The sequence below is a fragment of the Galleria mellonella genome, unplaced genomic scaffold (assembly GCF_026898425.1).
Source record: "Galleria mellonella isolate WM207_F2 unplaced genomic scaffold, CSIRO_AGI_GalMel_v1 utg746, whole genome shotgun sequence".
Classification (NCBI taxonomy): domain Eukaryota; kingdom Metazoa; phylum Arthropoda; class Insecta; order Lepidoptera; family Pyralidae; genus Galleria; species Galleria mellonella.
In genome coordinates, this window is record NW_026442148.1 from 720,132 (window position 1) to 738,916 (window position 18,785).

The following is an 18,785-nucleotide window of genomic DNA, read 5'->3' on the forward strand; positions in this document are numbered from 1 at the left end:
AAACAATTACAAGAAATAATCACAATGAGAAAACAATGGGCGACCTTATCGCTAAGAGCGATCTCTTGCAGGCAACAACTTTGGATGGAGAGGAGTAATTATAAACAATTTGGTGGGAGGCACGATGAAAAATTTTGTTAGTTCTAGATATGGGAGATGTGATACATATAATAATATTAATTATATATATATATATATATATATATATATATATATATATATATATATATATATATATATACATTATATTATTTATTACATTTTATTTTATTAGTAGTAAATCATTTTATTTTTATTGTAATAATTTTTTTTATTTTATTTTAAGGGCTTTTTTTACATTCTTCAGGTATATCAGCCCTATCGTACCCCGAACTGATTTCTTAAATAAAGCTTTATCTACTTTCCCTAGACACGGAAAGAGAAGAATTAATGGGCATCAATAATTTACAGAGATGTTTAAAAATTTCTGCTGTATTATTTATTACTGAATGTAGTAATTGACTTGGTTTTATTTATTACTGAACATAATAATGGACTCCTGGGGGCCTTTTCCATGAAATGAAAATCCGAATTTTCGGGCTCAATTTCGTGTTTTTATTCGTACCTAAATCGACCCAGTAAATGGAGCTTCAATCGCATTCATTTAACGTTTTATTTATCATAAATCCTATCCTAATAGTCCAGAGGAACGATATTTTAATATTTTTAATAATTTTAAACGGTATGCATTATGTAATTTTAACATCAAATTTCTATTTCGTTCGTCCCCGAAATTTCGGAAAATATTTCATGGTAGGCCCTCTGTTTATTTATTACGTTATATAGTAATTAACCTTGTTTTATTTTATTACGTTATCTAGTAATTGACTTGTTTTATTTATTACTGAACGTAGTAATTGACTTGGTTTATTTATTACTAAATGTAGTAACTAACTTGTTTTATTTTGTTACGTTACATACACATACTTATTTATTTGAAAAGTATTGTAATAATGTCGACAATTATCGTGGAAGATATCCAAATAAGCTAATATTGCCTATAATGTTAACGGACCTATATAAAAGAAGTTGTTATCCAATTATCCGGATATACAACAAACTTCCGACCTCTTTAAAGGAATTGCCATCGACACAATTTAAAATACAATTATTTAATTTATTAATTGACAAATGCTACTATTCAATAAGTGATTATATAAACGATGTTGAACTATAATTATTAGAAAACATAATATTTTGACAATACATACTTGATATAATTTTAACATTCGTCATGAATATATTGACAGTTTTATAACAATAATTTCATACTTTTATAATAATAATAAATGTATAATATGTAACTTTAATTGAATTATATAAAGAATAATAATAGATTAATTCAAATATGTATTTGCATGTCTGTAAAGACTAAAAGTGAGATCTATATAACATAAATAACCATACCATCTATTATGTACTACTTTTATAACAAATAAATTTCATTTCATTTCATTTCATTTCATTTCATTTCATTACGTCACGAAGTAATTACCTTGTTTTATTTTATTACATCACATAATAATTTTGATATATTTATTTTATTTTATTTATAAATATAATAAACAGTAAAAATAGCTTTGTATGTAAACAGATCGCGGACGCGGGCCTAGTGCTACGTATGCAGAACAGAATTTCGGCGCTGCAGAGCGAACTCTCCAGGACGACGAAGCGCGCCGCTGATTTAGAGGAGCGACTTATGAGTGAGTGGCGACAGATAAAGATAAATTTATAGATTTTTTTAATAATAGAATAGCAACAAGCTGACGGCTCACCTGATGGAAAGTGGTAACCGTCGTCTATAGATATGAGTAATACCATGGACATAGCAAAATACATTATTATGTCCATGGTTTTCTATTGCGATTCTTGATGACTAAGATACCAAAAGCAAAAGTATCAAATTACTTTTCGGAGTGTCTTTGCGTGATTAAATCCGAAACGAGGATATCCGCAAAAGAAGCAAAGTATCTCGACATAGCCCGAAGGATAAACAAACTGACGTGGCAATGGGCTGGTCCCATAGCTCTTGAGTGACGACCCTGTACGGGCAAACGCAGTGTAGGACGAGCCCCCACTAAATGGGGGGTAGTCTTGTATCCGCTGACTTTCTTCAATGCATTGCATTGAGTCAGTGGATGCTAGGTCTATGGATGGACTTAGGATAGTTTCGTATGACAGTCTATGGGGGAAGTATATGTTTAGCAGTGAACAGATATGACCGAGATGATGATGATGATGAATTCTATCCAAATAGTCAGTGAAAAGTAATATTTGTACGTTTTCCTAGATCGCATGGCGTCACCACCAAGCAACCCCAACATAGACAGGTTTAAAGTGGAAGAGCTGGAAATAGAGAACAAGAAGCTGCGAGAGCACCTCGACAGGCTGCGAGCGGCTGGCGACAGCATGCTCATCTCCAAGGAGGTTATAGGTGAGTTTATAATAGACTACTGTATGTTTTTATTTTCAACTAATGATCCGACCTGATAGGTTTAGATATTTATATGTCATTCATTCATTCTATAAAATAAATATATATATATATATATATATATATATATATATATATATATATATATATATATATATATATATATATATATATATATATATATATATATATATGTTAGTCGAAATTCAACCATAACATGTATTTATTTATTTATTTAACTCTTTATTGCACCATAAATAAAAATATACAATAACAAGTGAATAATTCAAGTGAAATACAGTAACATAAATACAGATTGAAATATACACATAAAGGTACGAGAGGCGGTGTTATCGCTAGGGGAATCTCTTGCAGACAACCTTTGGTTAAAGGAGAACAGATAGAAATGGGCAGGTGGCGCAAGAGTGAATTGTAATAAATGTATTTATTATGGTCACGTATGACATTCAGTGAGACTATAGACAAATAATATTAACAGACAAACAATATTAATCTATTCCTAAGAACAAGGAAATACATAGAAGGACTGATAAAATAAAAAAAAAAAAAAACTATATCATATGGTTGTCTCCTTTCTTCTTATACAAATATAATTAGTAAAAAGAGGACGAAAGATACACCGTCAGTTGCTATTTTCCTCAATTCACAGCAGGCTAGTGTATAGAAAATGTTTGATATGTCAATTATTTGTCAATGACAAATTTTATATTATTAGATGATATATTCAGCACAGTTTATGTAGAAAATATGCAAGCAGGTTGTATCTGAATTTGGTGGGGTTAACATTATTTATTTACAGAACAAATGGCTGTGATGCAGAAGGAATTGGACAGGAGGCGGGACGAGTGTGTGCAACTCAAGAGCGTACTAACTAATCAGGTATGATACTACACACACTTCATACAAACATGGACACTACTCAAAAATGGCTACTACAAAAAAAATGCCTACTACATAAAAATGGCCACTACACAAAAATGGTCACTTCATACAAAAATGGTCACTTCATACAAAAATGGCCACTACACAAAAATGGTCACTTAATACAAAAATGGCCACTATACACAAATGGTCACTTCATTCAAAAATGGCCACTTTACAAAAAAAATGGCCTCTTTATACAAAAATGGCCACTTTATAAAAAAATGGCCACTTCATACAAAATGGCCACTGTACACAAAAATGGCCACTTCGTACAAAAATGGCCACTTTACACAATAAAGGCCACTTCACACAAAAATAGTCACTTTATATAAAAATGGTCACTTCTTACAAAAATGGCCACTTTACAGAATAATGGCCACTTCATACAAATCCATTAACTACTACGTAAACAAAAAATTTGATGTCACTACTAAATTTTTATGTAGATATTACAAGAAACGAATATATTATGAGAAAGAGATATTATCAGAAAGAGATTCTATACGTCTTCTATTTGGGTACCTTTGTCTCACTAGTAGTAGGTTCTGCTTCCAAGCAGCTGTGTTTTCCTCACCACAGATATAATAATACTAATAGTATTATACTATGTAAGTATAACACTAAGTTAGTACTGTACTAAGTATTATACTAAAAAATGTTTTTATACATACGTTTCTTATAGTTCTTATATTTATATTTGTAAATTCGTATACATCGATAGATGAGGTTGATCATAGTGGACCTATCTTGTTTTACCATCCATTATGTACTGTTACCTAGGTATTACAAAATAAATGAATGAAATGACTTACTGAGTAAGTATAATACTAAGAAAGTGTTATACTGAGTTAGTATGATACTAAGTCTGTATTTTTTTTTTGATGGGTGAAAATGGTATGGTAACCCCGCCTGCGCTAACGGGATACGCTGGTGAAGCACCAGTGAAGGGTGATAGATGAGAATGAAAACAGGCCAGTTAGCCCATCATGATTAATTCATCAGATATTAACCATGATAGATTCCATGATAGTTTTCGACCTGGTTGGGTATATTGCTAGCAATGGGATTCTCAATCTCCATTACTAATAATCCCTTTCCCCCCCAGTCTGTATTATATTACGAAGTGTTATACTAACTATTATACTAAGTAAGTAGTACTCAGGAATGTCTGTGCACAAGAAGTATCGACATCACAGTGTCTAGCCGACAGTTACCGCTCTCCATCAGGCGGGCCGTTAGCTTGTTTGCTTCGTTTATTATCCTAAATAACATAAAAAAATTAGATGGTCGACCTGACCACCAAAATACGTTTTACACCAAAATACGTAGGACAGACAGACAGAGGCGGGCAGCGTTTTTTTTTCTCAATCGGTTTCAAAAACAATGAGATTCTTAATTCGGTTGTATTTTTTTTTTTATGTTTGTTTGTTACTTCATAACTCCGTCAGTTGTGAACCGATTTGGAAAATTCTTTTTTTATCTGAAAGCATATACTTACAGATTGATCTTAAAGAAATTTTATCAAAATCCATTCCGGTAGTTGTAAATTTAAAATAACTGGTTTTGCTGAGTTTTTTTTTCTGCTATAAATTATTGTTGTCTTGTATTCTATGATTACATACTATGATTACGTACTTCCTGTCGCTTATCACGTATCTGATATGATATATGATGGTATATCTTGTCTCGATGATAAAAAAAATCTTTGAAAACACACTCTGTACCGTGGGTTCCGTATATCGTATTAATATTTTAAATTCGCTTCCATACACATATATGGAAGCGAATCGTGGGTATGGCAGAAGAAGCATGAAAGTAAGATAAATGCTGTAGAGATGAGAGGTTTGAGAAGTATGTGTGGTATTACATTAAAAGATAGAGTGAGAAACAGTGTGATTAGAGAGAAGTGTGGACTGAAACGCAATGTAGTGGCAAAAATCGAAAAAGGAATGTTGCGTTGGTTTGGCCATTTGGAGAGGATGATGAAAGAAGAATTACGAAAGAGATTTATCGAGCAAGAATGTGAACGGACGTATGTAGACCAAATAGGCGTAGTGCTGAAGAAGGGCCAAATCAAAAGTACCCGTAACCGGCGAGCGTGTATGAAAAGATTGATGAATGTGGAAGAAGCGAAAGAGGTCTGTTTGAATCGAAGCATTTGGCGTTCCATTGTTTCTGTCTACCCTAATGGGAGATAGGCGTGACAGATGTGTTTGTATGTATAAATTGACAACTCCCATCTTTGAAGTCGGTTACAAATGCGGAATCCATTCGCAAACTAACGTATCCGCTTGTCAGTCTGTGTGTAAATTATCTGACACAGTATTTACACAGTAGTGGCAAGTGATACAGTATTGTTGTTTTCTATCATGGTTTGAATAATGGAGTTTAATTAAAGAAAAAAAATTAGTTTATTATAAATGCCACAGTTGGTTTACATATCGAAGACTTTATTTATGGATTTGCCTGTTAATCGAAGTAGTTTTAACTATCACAGTAAGGTAATAAGTTACAGTGTTCACTAATCAGCCACGCGTTGCGTAGGCGCCTGCGCACTCCATAATGTCATCATTACCTGTAAATAAACATACCCTTAATAACAAGTTACATTAGGCATACATATAATTATACTAGCTGACTCGGCAAACGTTGTTTTACCATATTCATCATTTCGAGAACTATACATGAAAATTTATCGTACTACAATTATTATATTCGATCGCCGACATGCAACCCTACAGCGTTATATAAAACTCGCAATTAAAAAACAGGGGTTGATCGTAAAAGCGTGGAAATTTTTTTAATTAATAGTTCCCCCTGGAAACCATCGTGGTTAGTTCTAGTGGAATTTGTCACGATGGGCTAACTGAACTGCCTTTTTATTTTCACCTATCGTCCCTCACTGGTGCCCCGCCAGTATACACGGTATAGTGTAGACGGGGCTACCATTTTGTTACTATTCCGTAAATAAAAAAAAAAATACTAATTCACAGGGGGGAAAGGTATTGTTAGTAATGGTGACTGAGAATCCCATTGGTAGCAATATACCCAACCAGGTCGAACTCCTTGCGGTTCTCCCTGGAAACTATCATGGTCAATTTCTGATGATTTCATCATGATAGGCTAACTAGCCTGTTTTCATTCTCATCTGTCACCCTTCACTGGTGCTCCGCCATCGTATCCCGTTAGTGCAGGCGGGGTTACCATACCATTTTCACCCATCAAAAAAAAATACATATCACCTTCTTGCTGTTGTGAAACATAAGCACTCGAAGCACTGTCAAAACAAATTACGCGTGCAAGACTTAAATAGCTTTTAGAGATTTATGCTGTATCAAATCGCAGCTTAAGTCAACTAAGACGCTTAAGCTATTCTCGTCTCCCAATCGCGAACCAAATAATTTTGGAAAAATGTTACAGTCTCCTTTATAAAAAATGTTGTCGGTTTCAAAGAAATTTTCTACCGCGAACACTCAGCCTGTGGAATGATTACGGTTTTAACCCATTTAAATGCTACAAGAAGATATTGGTGCCATATTTAAAAAATAAAGTAAATTAAAAAAAAGTTATAAATATTTATTAGGTATAATTTCGTTTGACGTTACCAAAATATCAACTGGGCGATTAGAGTCGTCATGGAAACTTTGTCGGGAAAAATTATGTATGGGGGCATAAAAATTTTAGAAATGTTCAAGTTGGGGCATGGCACAGAAAAGGTTGGGGAACACTGCCCTAGAGACTACAGTGTACTATTGAGACTACAGTATGGGGTTCTTTAAGGTTGTTTTAAGGTTTCTTCAGGGTCGGCAACGCGCATGTGACACCGCTGGTGTTGCAGGCGTCCATAGGCTGTAGTGACCGTTTACCATCAGGCAGGCTATATGCCGGTTTGCTACCTGCGTAGTATTAAAAAAATATAATAGAAGTCGTTTTTTTATGATACATAATTTTAAATAATTCTAATATTGTATCACTAACTGGGTATTTACAGGGTATAGAGGAATTAAACACCTGAGTCCTCAGGAATGGCAACGCATGGGGGGTATCATGGGCGAAACAGTATACTCTGTTATGTCCACGGTACTGCTCATGTCTATAGGCGACGGTTACCACTCTCCATCAGGCGGGCTGTGAGCTTGTTTGTCATTCTAAGTTCCATAAAAAAAAACTAACTTCAAGGGTTTTATTTTAGTCGTCTAAAGTATGTTTATTTGTTCCAAACACAGAAACCATGGTTCCAAGCACTGAAAAATGTCGTGAGTAATATTTTAAAACAATCGTATGCACGATACGAAAATATCAATGCATGATTGTATTGAAGCTTTGTTAAATAACTAGATTCTTTCGTTTATATTTTTATTTTATTTAGTACTTATTAATTTTTATGAATCTCTGGCATAGAATTCTACACGCGCATACGCATGTGCCCATACACACACACACACACACACACACACACACACACACACACACACACACACACGCGCACACACACGCGCACACGCGCACACACGCGCACACGCACACATACGCACACGCACACGCACACATATGCACACGCACACACGCAAAGTCATAATCTTGTTTAACGTTTGTTGTAATTTGTTGTATGAATAAAAACATATTTCGCCGACCCTAAAGGGGTAAGAGATAATTAGATCGAGAAATATCGACTAGTTTCGGAATCAAGGAATATTACATTAAAATGGCTTTGTTTTTATGTATTTTTATATTTCTTAGTTTTAATAGTATTTATAGTCATATGGACGTTTCATGTGACATTGAATTGTGTAATTTATTTTTATTTATAATATTTATGCTTCTGTAAGAAATATTTTATTATAATTCAAAATTTTGATTTTTTTACATTTTTTAATTTCATGCATCCTTTTGCTGTTGCATGGTATGCGCTTTTTTCGTAATATATATTTTTTATTTTCTAAAATACAGGTTGGAATCGAAATAGCATAGTTTTTAAGGTAGTGCTCTACCAAAGAATCTGAACATTTTAAACAAAGGAATATGACTTGAAAAATAATAAAAAAAAAAACAATGTACAGTTAAATTTGATAGTTAGAAACTTTATGTTACTGTGGAAGGTACGAAATGTTTTTCCGTTTCTTTTCCCCGTGAAATTTTCCCCATGAACATGTAAATGTTTGAGTCATTCATGTTCATGGAGAAATTGTTCAAATGATGCTAATTTGATTTCACCTGTATATATTTTATAAATGAAATGTCAATTTATTACGCTGAGGTATTTAATAATGTCATATAAAATTGTAAATTAACATTTGCCACTTTTTTCCTTATTCATAAATCTATTTTAATTATTGGTATTTATTGTCACAGTCGCCACGTGGTCCCGGTATAGATTAGGCCACCCTTTCCTTTTTTATAAGTGTCGTAAGAGGCGATTAAGGGAAGGCGAGGGATGGGCAGCTAACTGCGGTTGCCAGTCCGCTTGCCAGGTGTGGCAACTACTGGTAAAACGCCCCAAGGAGGAAACTTATTTATATTTTGCAGTGACAGCTGATATGATGAGTGTCACATTAGTTCAAATTGAGAATTTAGCCCAAAAAAAAAGAGATTAAAACATTTGAATAATTAAAATAGGTTTAGTAGTCGTTAGATGTGGTCTCGGCATATAATGGGCTGGCCTTCTTTTCCCGTGGGTGTCGTTAGGGGCGATTAAGGGAGGCAGAGGGATGGGCAGCAGCGTCCCTTTAAAAATGTCACTAACGCGTAACTGTGGTTGTCAACCTGTCTGCCGGCTACTGGCAAACCCCCTTTATGGGGGAGGCTTATGTTCAGCAGTGGACAGTTAACAGCTGATATGATGATGAGACGTTAGGAGTTTTATGAATAAGGGGATTTTTTTATTTTTTATTTTAAATGGTACAAAGAATATGTCCCGCAGGTACTATTCTTAATCTATAGTATAAAGTTTCCGCATGAATGAATGATTAAATCAACGAATCAGTGATTGAATGAATGATAACTTTATATAGGAACTGGTTGCAATGTTTAAATAAAATAACTAAAGCTTGTTATATTATGTTGCTACTGTTCATATTGTAATCGTACTAATGTCGACCTTATGTTTACAGACGGTGAATCTAAAGTCGCTCGCGTCGTCCAACTACGGATCAGATGTGGACATTATTAACGAAGATGGAGAACTGGCGACCGCTTACGAAGCGCAGAAGGGAATTAACAGGTATCAATATGGCCTTTGACCAGCCTTCAGTCGGATTTTATTTTATTTTATTTTATTTGGGAAACAATTTTTTGTTACTTTTAATTTATACAGTAGAATCTCGATTATCCGAATGAAATAAAACCGTATAATCGAAAATCCGGATAATCGATTTCCAAGTCGAATCAAATAATAACTTCATTTTAATATTTTTTTTTATTATGTAAAGGGTTTCATATACGTCATTTAGACAATACGATATAAAAAATTATGAGCTATAAACAGAATGGATGGATTACATAGTAACTATTTACTCAGTTAATACATAACACCATTTCTAAACCGATAATTAGAGGTGTGAAGAATAAGTCCGGATAATCGAATATTCGGATAATCGATGTTCGGACAATCGAGATTGTAAATGTATATATAAAATTCTTATTCTATAATAAAGTTTATTTTATTTGTTTATGACAATAAATAAACATAAGTAATGTTATAATTTTTCATTCAAAGTTAAAATATTTTAATTTAGAACATAGAATATAAAAATAGAAAATCTATTTCTTCTGTAACTTACAGAATTTTGCTCAGCTTTATCTAAATGCCTTGGTCCATAGTTTATAATGTTTAAACTAATTGTAAAATATCTTCACGCTAGACAATTGCAAGAGGAGCTGACAGCTGAGAAGAAGTTTTATTCAGAGCACATTACGAAAACCAAAGCTGAAATCGACCGGCTCAGAGAAGAGAATGAGAAATATCAAAAGTGAGTTTACTTCTTAACTCTTCTTTATTTTTTAACTTAAATATTAAATGTAAATATATATCATGGGATGATGATGATGTAAATATATATCGAGGGTCTTTTATGAGATGAAATTATGATGACTCCGCGTGCATTATCGGTATTGGCTGGTGCTTAAAGGCGGGAGTCGTAGTAATATGATTTATCTCGACTGTAGCTTAAGGCGGCAGTCGTAGTAATACGATTTATCTCGACTGTAGCTTAAGGCGGCAGTCGTAGTAATACGATTTATCTCGACTGTAGCTTAAGGCGGCAGTCGTAGTAATACGATTTATCTCGACTGTAGCCTAAAGGCGGGAGTCGTAGTAATACGATTTATCTCGACTGTAGCTTAAGGCGGCAGTCGTAGTAATACGATTTATCTCGACTGTAGCTTAAGGCGGCAGTCGTAGTAATACGATTTATCTCGACTGTAGCTGAAGGCGGCTGTCGTAGTAATATGATTTATCTCGACTGTAGCTTTACCATTTAACTGTGATTGACGAGTATACTGGTCATGGAGAAGTGGTAAAATGGCCGCGTTACCTAGCATACTTTCGTCAAGATCCCCCGCCTTTAATGTGTACAAAGATCGACGTTTATGTGTACATTGTATTAAAATAGGTAGTTATACTGGTTAGTGCTTCAACTGTAACTAGTTACATAATGACTATGGTGTTATTTAGTCCTGACTCTTCTCAAAGCCACAGTGTAATCGTCGACTCTTTTCACGTGTAACTATCGGCTCTTCTCAGAGCCACAGTGTAACCATCGATTTTTTCAGAGTTGAAGTATAACCATCTGCTCTTATCAGAGCTAGTGTAACCGTCGACATTTATTAGAACCACAGCATAACCATCAGTTCTTCTCAGACCCACAGTGTAACTATCGGCTCTTCTAAGAGCCACAGTGTAACTAGCAACTCTTCTAAGAATCACAGTGTAACCATCGGCTCATCTCAGAGCCACAGTATGACTGCCGGCTCTTTTCAGAGCCATAGTGTAATTATCGGTTTTTCTCAGAGCCACAGTGTAACTATCGGCTCTTCTTAGAGTCATAGTGTAACCATCGGCTCTTCTCAGAGCCATAGTGTAACCTTCGGCTCTTCTCAGAGCTACAGTGTAACCATCGGCTCTTCTCAGAGCCACAGTGTAACCATTGGCTCTTCTTAGAACCACAGTGTAATCATCGGTTCTTCTCAGAGCCCCAGTGTAATTACTGGCTCTTCTAAGAGCCACAGTGTAACCATTGGCTCTTCTCAGACCCACAGTGTAACCATTGGCTCTTCTTAGAACCACAGTGTAATCATCGGTTCTTCTCAGAGCCACAGTGTAATTACTGGCTCTTCTAAGAGCCACAGTGTAACCATTGGCTCTTCTCAGAGCCACAGTGTAACCATTGGCTTTTCTTGGAACCACAGTGTAATTGTCGGTTCTTCTCAGAGCCTCAGTGTAATTATTGCCTCTTCTAAGAGCCACAGTGTAAACATCGGTTCTTCTCAGAGCCACAATGTAACCATTGGCTCTTCTTAGAACCACAGTGTAATCATCGGTTCTTCTCAGAGCCACAGTGTAATTACTGGCTCTTCTAAGAGCCACAGTGTAACCATCGGCTCTTCTCAGAGCCACAGTGTAACCATTGGCTCTTCTTAGAACCACAGTGTAATCATCGGTTCTTCTCAGAGCCCCAGTGTAATTACTGGCTCTTCTAAGAGCCACAGTGTAACCATTGGCTCTTCTCAGACCCACAGTGTAACCATTGGCTCTTCTTAGAACCACAGTGTAATCATCGGTTCTTCTCAGAGCCACAGTGTAATTACTGGCTCTTCTAAGAGCCACAGTGTAACCATTGGCTCTTCTCAGAGCCACAGTGTAACCATTGGCTTTTCTTGGAACCACAGTGTAATTGTCGGTTCTTCTCAGAGCCTCAGTGTAATTATTGCCTCTTCTAAGAGCCACAGTGTAAACATCGGTTCTTCTCAGAGCCACAATGTAACCATTGGCTCTTCTTAGAACCACAGTGTAATCATCGGTTCTTCTCAGAGCCACAGTGTAATTACTGGCTCTTCTAAGAGCCACAGTGTAACCATTGGCTCTTCTCAGAGCCACAGTGTAACCATTGGCTTTTCTTAGAACCACAGTGTAATCGTCGGTTCTTCTCAGAGCCTCAGTGTAATTATTGCCTCTTCTAAGAGCCACAGTGTAAACATCGGTTCTTATCAGAGCCGCAGTGTAACCATCATCTTTTTTCAAAGCTGCAGTGTAGCCATAAGCTCTTCTCAGAGCCACAGTCTAAGCATCAGCTCTTTTTAGAGCCGCAGTGTAACCATCGGCTCTTCTCAGAGCTGCAGTGTAACTGTCAGCTCCTTTCTAAGCTACAGTGTAACCACCGGCTCTTCTCAGAGCTGCAGTGTAACTATCGGCTCTTCTCAGAGCTGCAGTGTAACTATCGGCTCTTCTCAGAGCCTGCATCGGCTCTTTTGTAACTGTCAACATTCGGCTTTTTTTAGAGCCACAGTGTAACCATCGGCTCTTCTCAGAGCCACAGTGTAACTATCGGCTCTTTTAAGAGCCACAGTGTAACTATCGACTCTTCCCAGAGTCACAGTGTAACCATCGATTCTTATCAGAGCCACAGTGTAACCATCGGCTCTTCTCAGAGCTGCAGTGTAACTATCGGCTCTTTTTAGAGCCATAGTGTAACTATCGGTTCTTTTCAGAGCCACAGTGTAACATTCGGCTTTTCTCAGAGCCACAGTGTAACCATCGGCTCTTCTCAGAGCCACAGTGTAACATTCGGCTCTTCTCAGAGCCACAGTCCAACTATCGGCTCTTCTCAGAGTCACAGTGTAACCATCGATTCTTATCAGAGCCACAGTGTAACCATTTGGCTCTTCTCAGAGCCATAATGTAACCATGGGCTGTTCTCAGAGTCACAGTGTAACTATCGGCTCTTCTCAGAGTCATAGTGTAACCATTGGCTCTTCTCAGAGCCACAGTGTAACTATTGACTCTTCTCAGAGCCATAATATAACCATGGGCTGTTCTCAGAGTCACAGTGTAACTATCGGCTCTTCTCAGAGCCATAGTGTAATCATCGGCTCTTCTCAGAGCTATAGTGTAACTATCAGCTCGTCTTAGAGCCATAGTGTAACCATCAGCTCTTCTCAGAGTCGTAATATAATCACCGGATCTTTTCAGAGCCACAGTGTAACTATCGGCTCTTCTTAGAGTTACAGTGTAACTACCGGCTCTTATCGGAGCCACAGTTTAAAAGTTCTTCTAACCATCTGCTCTTATCAATAATCAGATCTTGTAATCGTCGATCACTCTTTACAGTGTAACCATCGGTTTTTAGAGTTAAAGTATAACCATCGTTTCTTCTCAGAGCCACAATGTAACTATCGGCTCTTCTAAGAGCTACAGTGTAACTAGCAACTCTTTTAAGAATCACAGTGTAACTATCGGTTCTTCTCAGAGCCATAGTGTAGCTACTGGCTCTTCTAAGAGCCACAGTGTAACGACCGGCTCTTCTAAGAGCTACAGTGTAATCGTCGATTCTTCTCAGAGCCACAGTGTAACCATCGGCTCTTCTCAAAGCCACAGTGTAACTATCTGCACTTCTCAAAGCCTCGATCAGTACCATGCGAAGTACGAATAATTCAAAGCTATTTTCAATGAAGATGAAGCACTTAGCTCTTAATTTAATGAGTAAATAAAAAAAGAAATATATAAACATATTTACGATAAGATATATAATTTTATTATATACTTCATAGTTTAAGATTATCTGTTATATATTTTGGCTTACATACTATGATCGGAAAGCTCGTATTATATCTAAGAAAGTGACCTTGGATTTGGACTCTATTAACTGGCGTTCTGCACGCGTTGACTTATGAAAGTGGAAGCAAAAGATATTGTATTATTTTTTATTTATATTATTATTATATATATAAGGCCTTTCCAAAGAGGGTTGACGTCAGGCAGGCTGCCGGTCGTAAAACTATATGCCAAATCCTTTAGTAACATGGCTAAAACTATAATACGCCGACCCCAAATAATAGTTGGGATAAGGGTAGGAAGATGATGATTATAAGGCCTTTGTCATTCGGCTATTTCTGTTTACCTCGTAATGGATTGGGCGTGATGATACATAGATGACATAGTTGATTTCTAATGATGATATGGGTCGTAAATCTACCTCCTTATACATTTAAACTAAAACTTACAAACCTATTTTAATTATAAACACAATTTTGTCACTTTCATTCAAATTGAGAAGTTAGTGCATAAGAAAGAGACAATTGTTAAAAAAATAAAAATTATAGAGGTTTATTTTTTTTTATGAATAAGGAAGTATTTCTAACACGCAATAATGATACGACATCGTTTTGTATGTAGGTTGAGAACTAAATTTTTTTTTATAGAAAATTTATTATTAATTAGAAATAAAAAGTAATGTAAAATTATTTTATAGTTATTATGGTCCAGAAAAAAAAATAATTTTATATTTCTGTTTTAAGATTTTTTTTTTTAAATGGGTGATAATGGAATGGTAACCCCGCCTGCGCTCTTAGTATATATACACTGGCGGGGCACCAGTGAGGGACGATAGATGAGGATGATAGCAGGTCAGTTAGTCCATCGTGAATAATTCCACGAGAAGTAACCACGACCAGGGGGAACCACGTGGAGGTCGACCTAATTAGTGACATTGCTAGCAATGGGGCTGTTAGACCGCACCGCTAACAATCCCTTTCGCCCCAATTTATTATTAATTAGAAGTAATAAATGGTCCAAGATGGTGATTATAAAATGTAATTGATTCATTAAGTTTTTGTCGCGCCATATTACATTAATTATAAATGAAATGTATATTATAAAAGAAATTGACATATGTGTTTTATATATGTATGTATTGTTAAATAAATAATTGAATTGAATTGAGTATATATAATAATGTTTTATACAATTTGATACTTCTGCGGATTTCATCGTTTTTTAATATTATTGTAACCAATGTTTTTGTTCCAAATAAAGAATTATTAAATTTACGATATATCGGCTTAAAACCGGTTTTACAGGTGTACACGGGCCTAAGCCAAGTGCATAACTGTGTGCTATGTTTTTTGTATAATATAAATGTAATTTGTCTGGTAATCTGTTTGTAATATTATGTTAAACTGTAGATGTACCAGGAACGTCTAGTCCAATTTGCAGAAACTTCCTGACAATTCGGCATGTATTTAGGATTACGGCTTTCTGTAATTGATGGTAAATATTTGGTGGTAACTTTATTATTATTATATATAATAATCTTGTATTTCTGCCGTAGGTTGCTCAGTGCCGACCTCAGTCAGGAGCCCAAGAATAAGTCGTTGGAGTTCTCTCAGAATGAAATCATACGTTTGGCGGCCGAGAGCTTGGCTTTGCAGGTAAAATTTTCGTTAGAATTTAAACGCTAGAGCAGTGTTTCCTTCAACCTTTTTTGTGCCATGCCCCACTTGAAACATTTCTAAAATTTTTATGCCCCCCCATACATAATTTTTCCCGACAAAGTTTACTTGACGACTCTAATCGCCCAGTTGATATTTTGGTAACGTCAAATGAAATTATACCTAATAATCATTTACATATTTTTTTTTAATTTACTTTTTTTTGTTAAATTTGGCACCGATATCTATTCGTAGCATTGCATTTAAATGGCTCGGAGCAATAGGGTTATAATCGCTTCGACTCCATTTTTAATTCCCCCCCCCCTTAGCAATTAGCAATATTGCTAGCAATGGGGCTGTCAAACTCCATTGCTAATAAAATGTATGTATACTGGCCTTGTGGTCCCGATATAAAATGGGCCACCCCTTTCATTCTCGTGGGTGAGGCGACTTAAGAAACTTAATGGTCGATAGAAGGGCAGCAGCGTCCCTCTTAAGATGTCACCAAAGCCTAACTGTAGTTGCCAACCCGCTTGTCAAGCCTGGCAACTACTGACAAAACTCCCCAAGGGATAACATGATAAAGATGACATTGCAAATAAAAAAAATAGACGTTAATTGTGGTATAACCAGTTATTTTGATTTCAGACCTAACCTACTGAACCGATTTTGATAAAATTTTGGACCAATTGGTAAGTATATCTTTTCAGATAATAAAAGAAATTCCCAAATAGGTTTATAATTGACTGAGTTATGAGGTAACGAACGTAAAAAAAAATACAACCGAAGCACTAACACAGTGTTACGTTACCAGGAGCGGGTGGACAAGTTGTCGGAGAGCTGCCGCCGGTACAAGAACCAGATACGACTGCTGGTCAACAAGCTGAAGGAGGTCGGCGTGGACGATGTCAGCGACATCTTGGAGAGTAGCGGTGAGGCCGCATTTAATAGAAAGAATAAAGAGAGAAGAAATAAAAGAGAAATAGAAACTTCATCACCCACACACACACACACACACACACACCCACACACACACACACACATACACACACACACACATACAGACACACACACACACACGCACGCACGCACGCACGCACGCGCGTTCACGCACGTACACACGCACACACACAGAGACACACACACACATACACAAACGTGCGTACGCACGCACTCACATGCGCACATGCACACGCGCACGCACACGCACACACTCTTACAGAGTGAGGAGATATAATAGAGGAGGAATAATAGAATACAAATAGATTTTCAAGATACTTAGAATGAGAGAGAGTTATAAAGGAGAGAGAGACAGATTACTCTTTTTATACCGGTTAGTGAACATGTGGACAAAGTCGCCGTTGAAGGCTAGTTACTAATATTATACCATTATTTGTTTTTACAGACACAGTAGTTCCGCAGAATGCGTCTCTGACACTGCAGATGGCGCCGGTGACGCGTAAGAAGGAGCGCGAGTACCTCGGCATGTTTGAATACAAGGTGCAAGATGAAGGCACCATTATAAAGAAACTCACCACTGGTGCGTATTGAGCGTATCATCAATAATCATCATATATATCATCATACATATGTATAATCATACATATTTTACCAGGAGGGAGACTTTTTTAATACCACTGAGGTGGCAAACAAGCATACCGCCCACCTGATGGCAAGTGGTTACCGTAGCCTATGAACACCTGCGATACCAGAGCTGTTACGCGCGCGTTGCCGACCCTGAAGAAACCTTTTTACCCCCCTTTCGAAGAAACCCATGCTGTAGTCTCTTGGGAAAACCTCGGCAGGGAGCTCATTCCACAACCTGAGTGTTCGTGGGAGGCAACATCTCTGAAACCGCGCAGTACGCGACTATTGAGGCTGTAGGACATGAGGATGAACTCCCTGTCGATTGCTTGTACCTCTGTCCCATTCGTGTTTCTACCGTGAAGCAGTTGTGTTTGCATGGCTGTGTTTCGGTTTGAAGGTGGGATATGGCAGTGAATTTACAGGGTACAGAGCAATAACACCTGAGTCCTCAGGAATGGCAACGCATGGCTGGTATCATGGGCGAAACAGTATACTCTGTTATGTCCATGGTACTGCTATATAGTCTATAGGCGACGGTTACCATTCTCCATCAGGTGGGCCGTCAGCTTGTTTGCCATTCTATGTTGTATAAAAAAAATCTAGTTTCTATGAAATACCGACTAATAGACTAATATACTACTTGTTTCTATTTCCAGATCTGAAGCCCAAAGTAGCGGTGACCCTCCTACCGGGTCTACCGGCTTACATAATTTTCATGATGCTGCGCCACATGGACCATGTGGACGACGAGCCCAAGATGCACCAAATGATGAAGGCGGTGAGGACTGGCGTCAAGAAGACCCTGAAGAGACGGGCCGACAGCGTCGAGTATAATGCTCTCTGGTTGGCCAATATGCTCAGGTTGGTACTTTTTTTATCGGCTACTAGGCATGGGTGGGGGAGGGATTGTTAATTGTAATTGTAAAAATCTTTATTGTACATAACTCAGATTAAACACTGGTAAATGATTTAATATACAATGGCGGACTTATCCCATAAAGGGATCTCTTACAGTCAACCTTTGAGAAGCTGAAAGAAAACTGTAGAATATATAAGGGTAATAACCGTACAATTAAACTAAATAATACCCAGTAAACAATTGAAGATATAATACAATAAAAACAACTCTATATACCTACGTATGTAAATAATAAAAGTACATGAATAATAATATAACATTAATACATAAATAAATAAACTTATACACATACACACACACACACACACATATATATATATATATATATATATATATATATATATATATATATATATATATATATATATATATATATACATACATACATACATGTATACATAACAAATACATATATTCACAATTAGCTCAATGAAGAGG

At 36.5% G+C, this 18,785-nt stretch overlaps 1 protein-coding gene across 2 annotated transcripts in view; it reads left to right on the forward strand.

Moving 5' to 3' along the window:
- The window catches only part of LOC113515270 (unconventional myosin-Va), a 65,357-nt gene that overhangs the window by 29,061 nt on the left and 17,511 nt on the right, over positions 1-18,785 (forward strand). Inside the window, exons 25-34 of one of the 2 annotated variants that reach the window (XM_052901171.1) lie at positions 1,634-1,742; positions 2,330-2,473; positions 3,294-3,373; positions 7,645-7,674; positions 9,529-9,638; positions 10,279-10,386; positions 15,742-15,841; positions 16,656-16,773; positions 17,247-17,381; positions 18,085-18,289. In XM_052901171.1, the coding sequence (XP_052757131.1) occupies positions 1,634-1,742; positions 2,330-2,473; positions 3,294-3,373; positions 7,645-7,674; positions 9,529-9,638; positions 10,279-10,386; positions 15,742-15,841; positions 16,656-16,773; positions 17,247-17,381; positions 18,085-18,289 (1,139 nt within the window). The remainder of the gene's footprint in view (positions 1-1,633; positions 1,743-2,329; positions 2,474-3,293; positions 3,374-7,644; positions 7,675-9,528; positions 9,639-10,278; positions 10,387-15,741; positions 15,842-16,655; positions 16,774-17,246; positions 17,382-18,084; positions 18,290-18,785) is intronic. The other variant, XM_052901172.1, reaches the window with a different exon arrangement.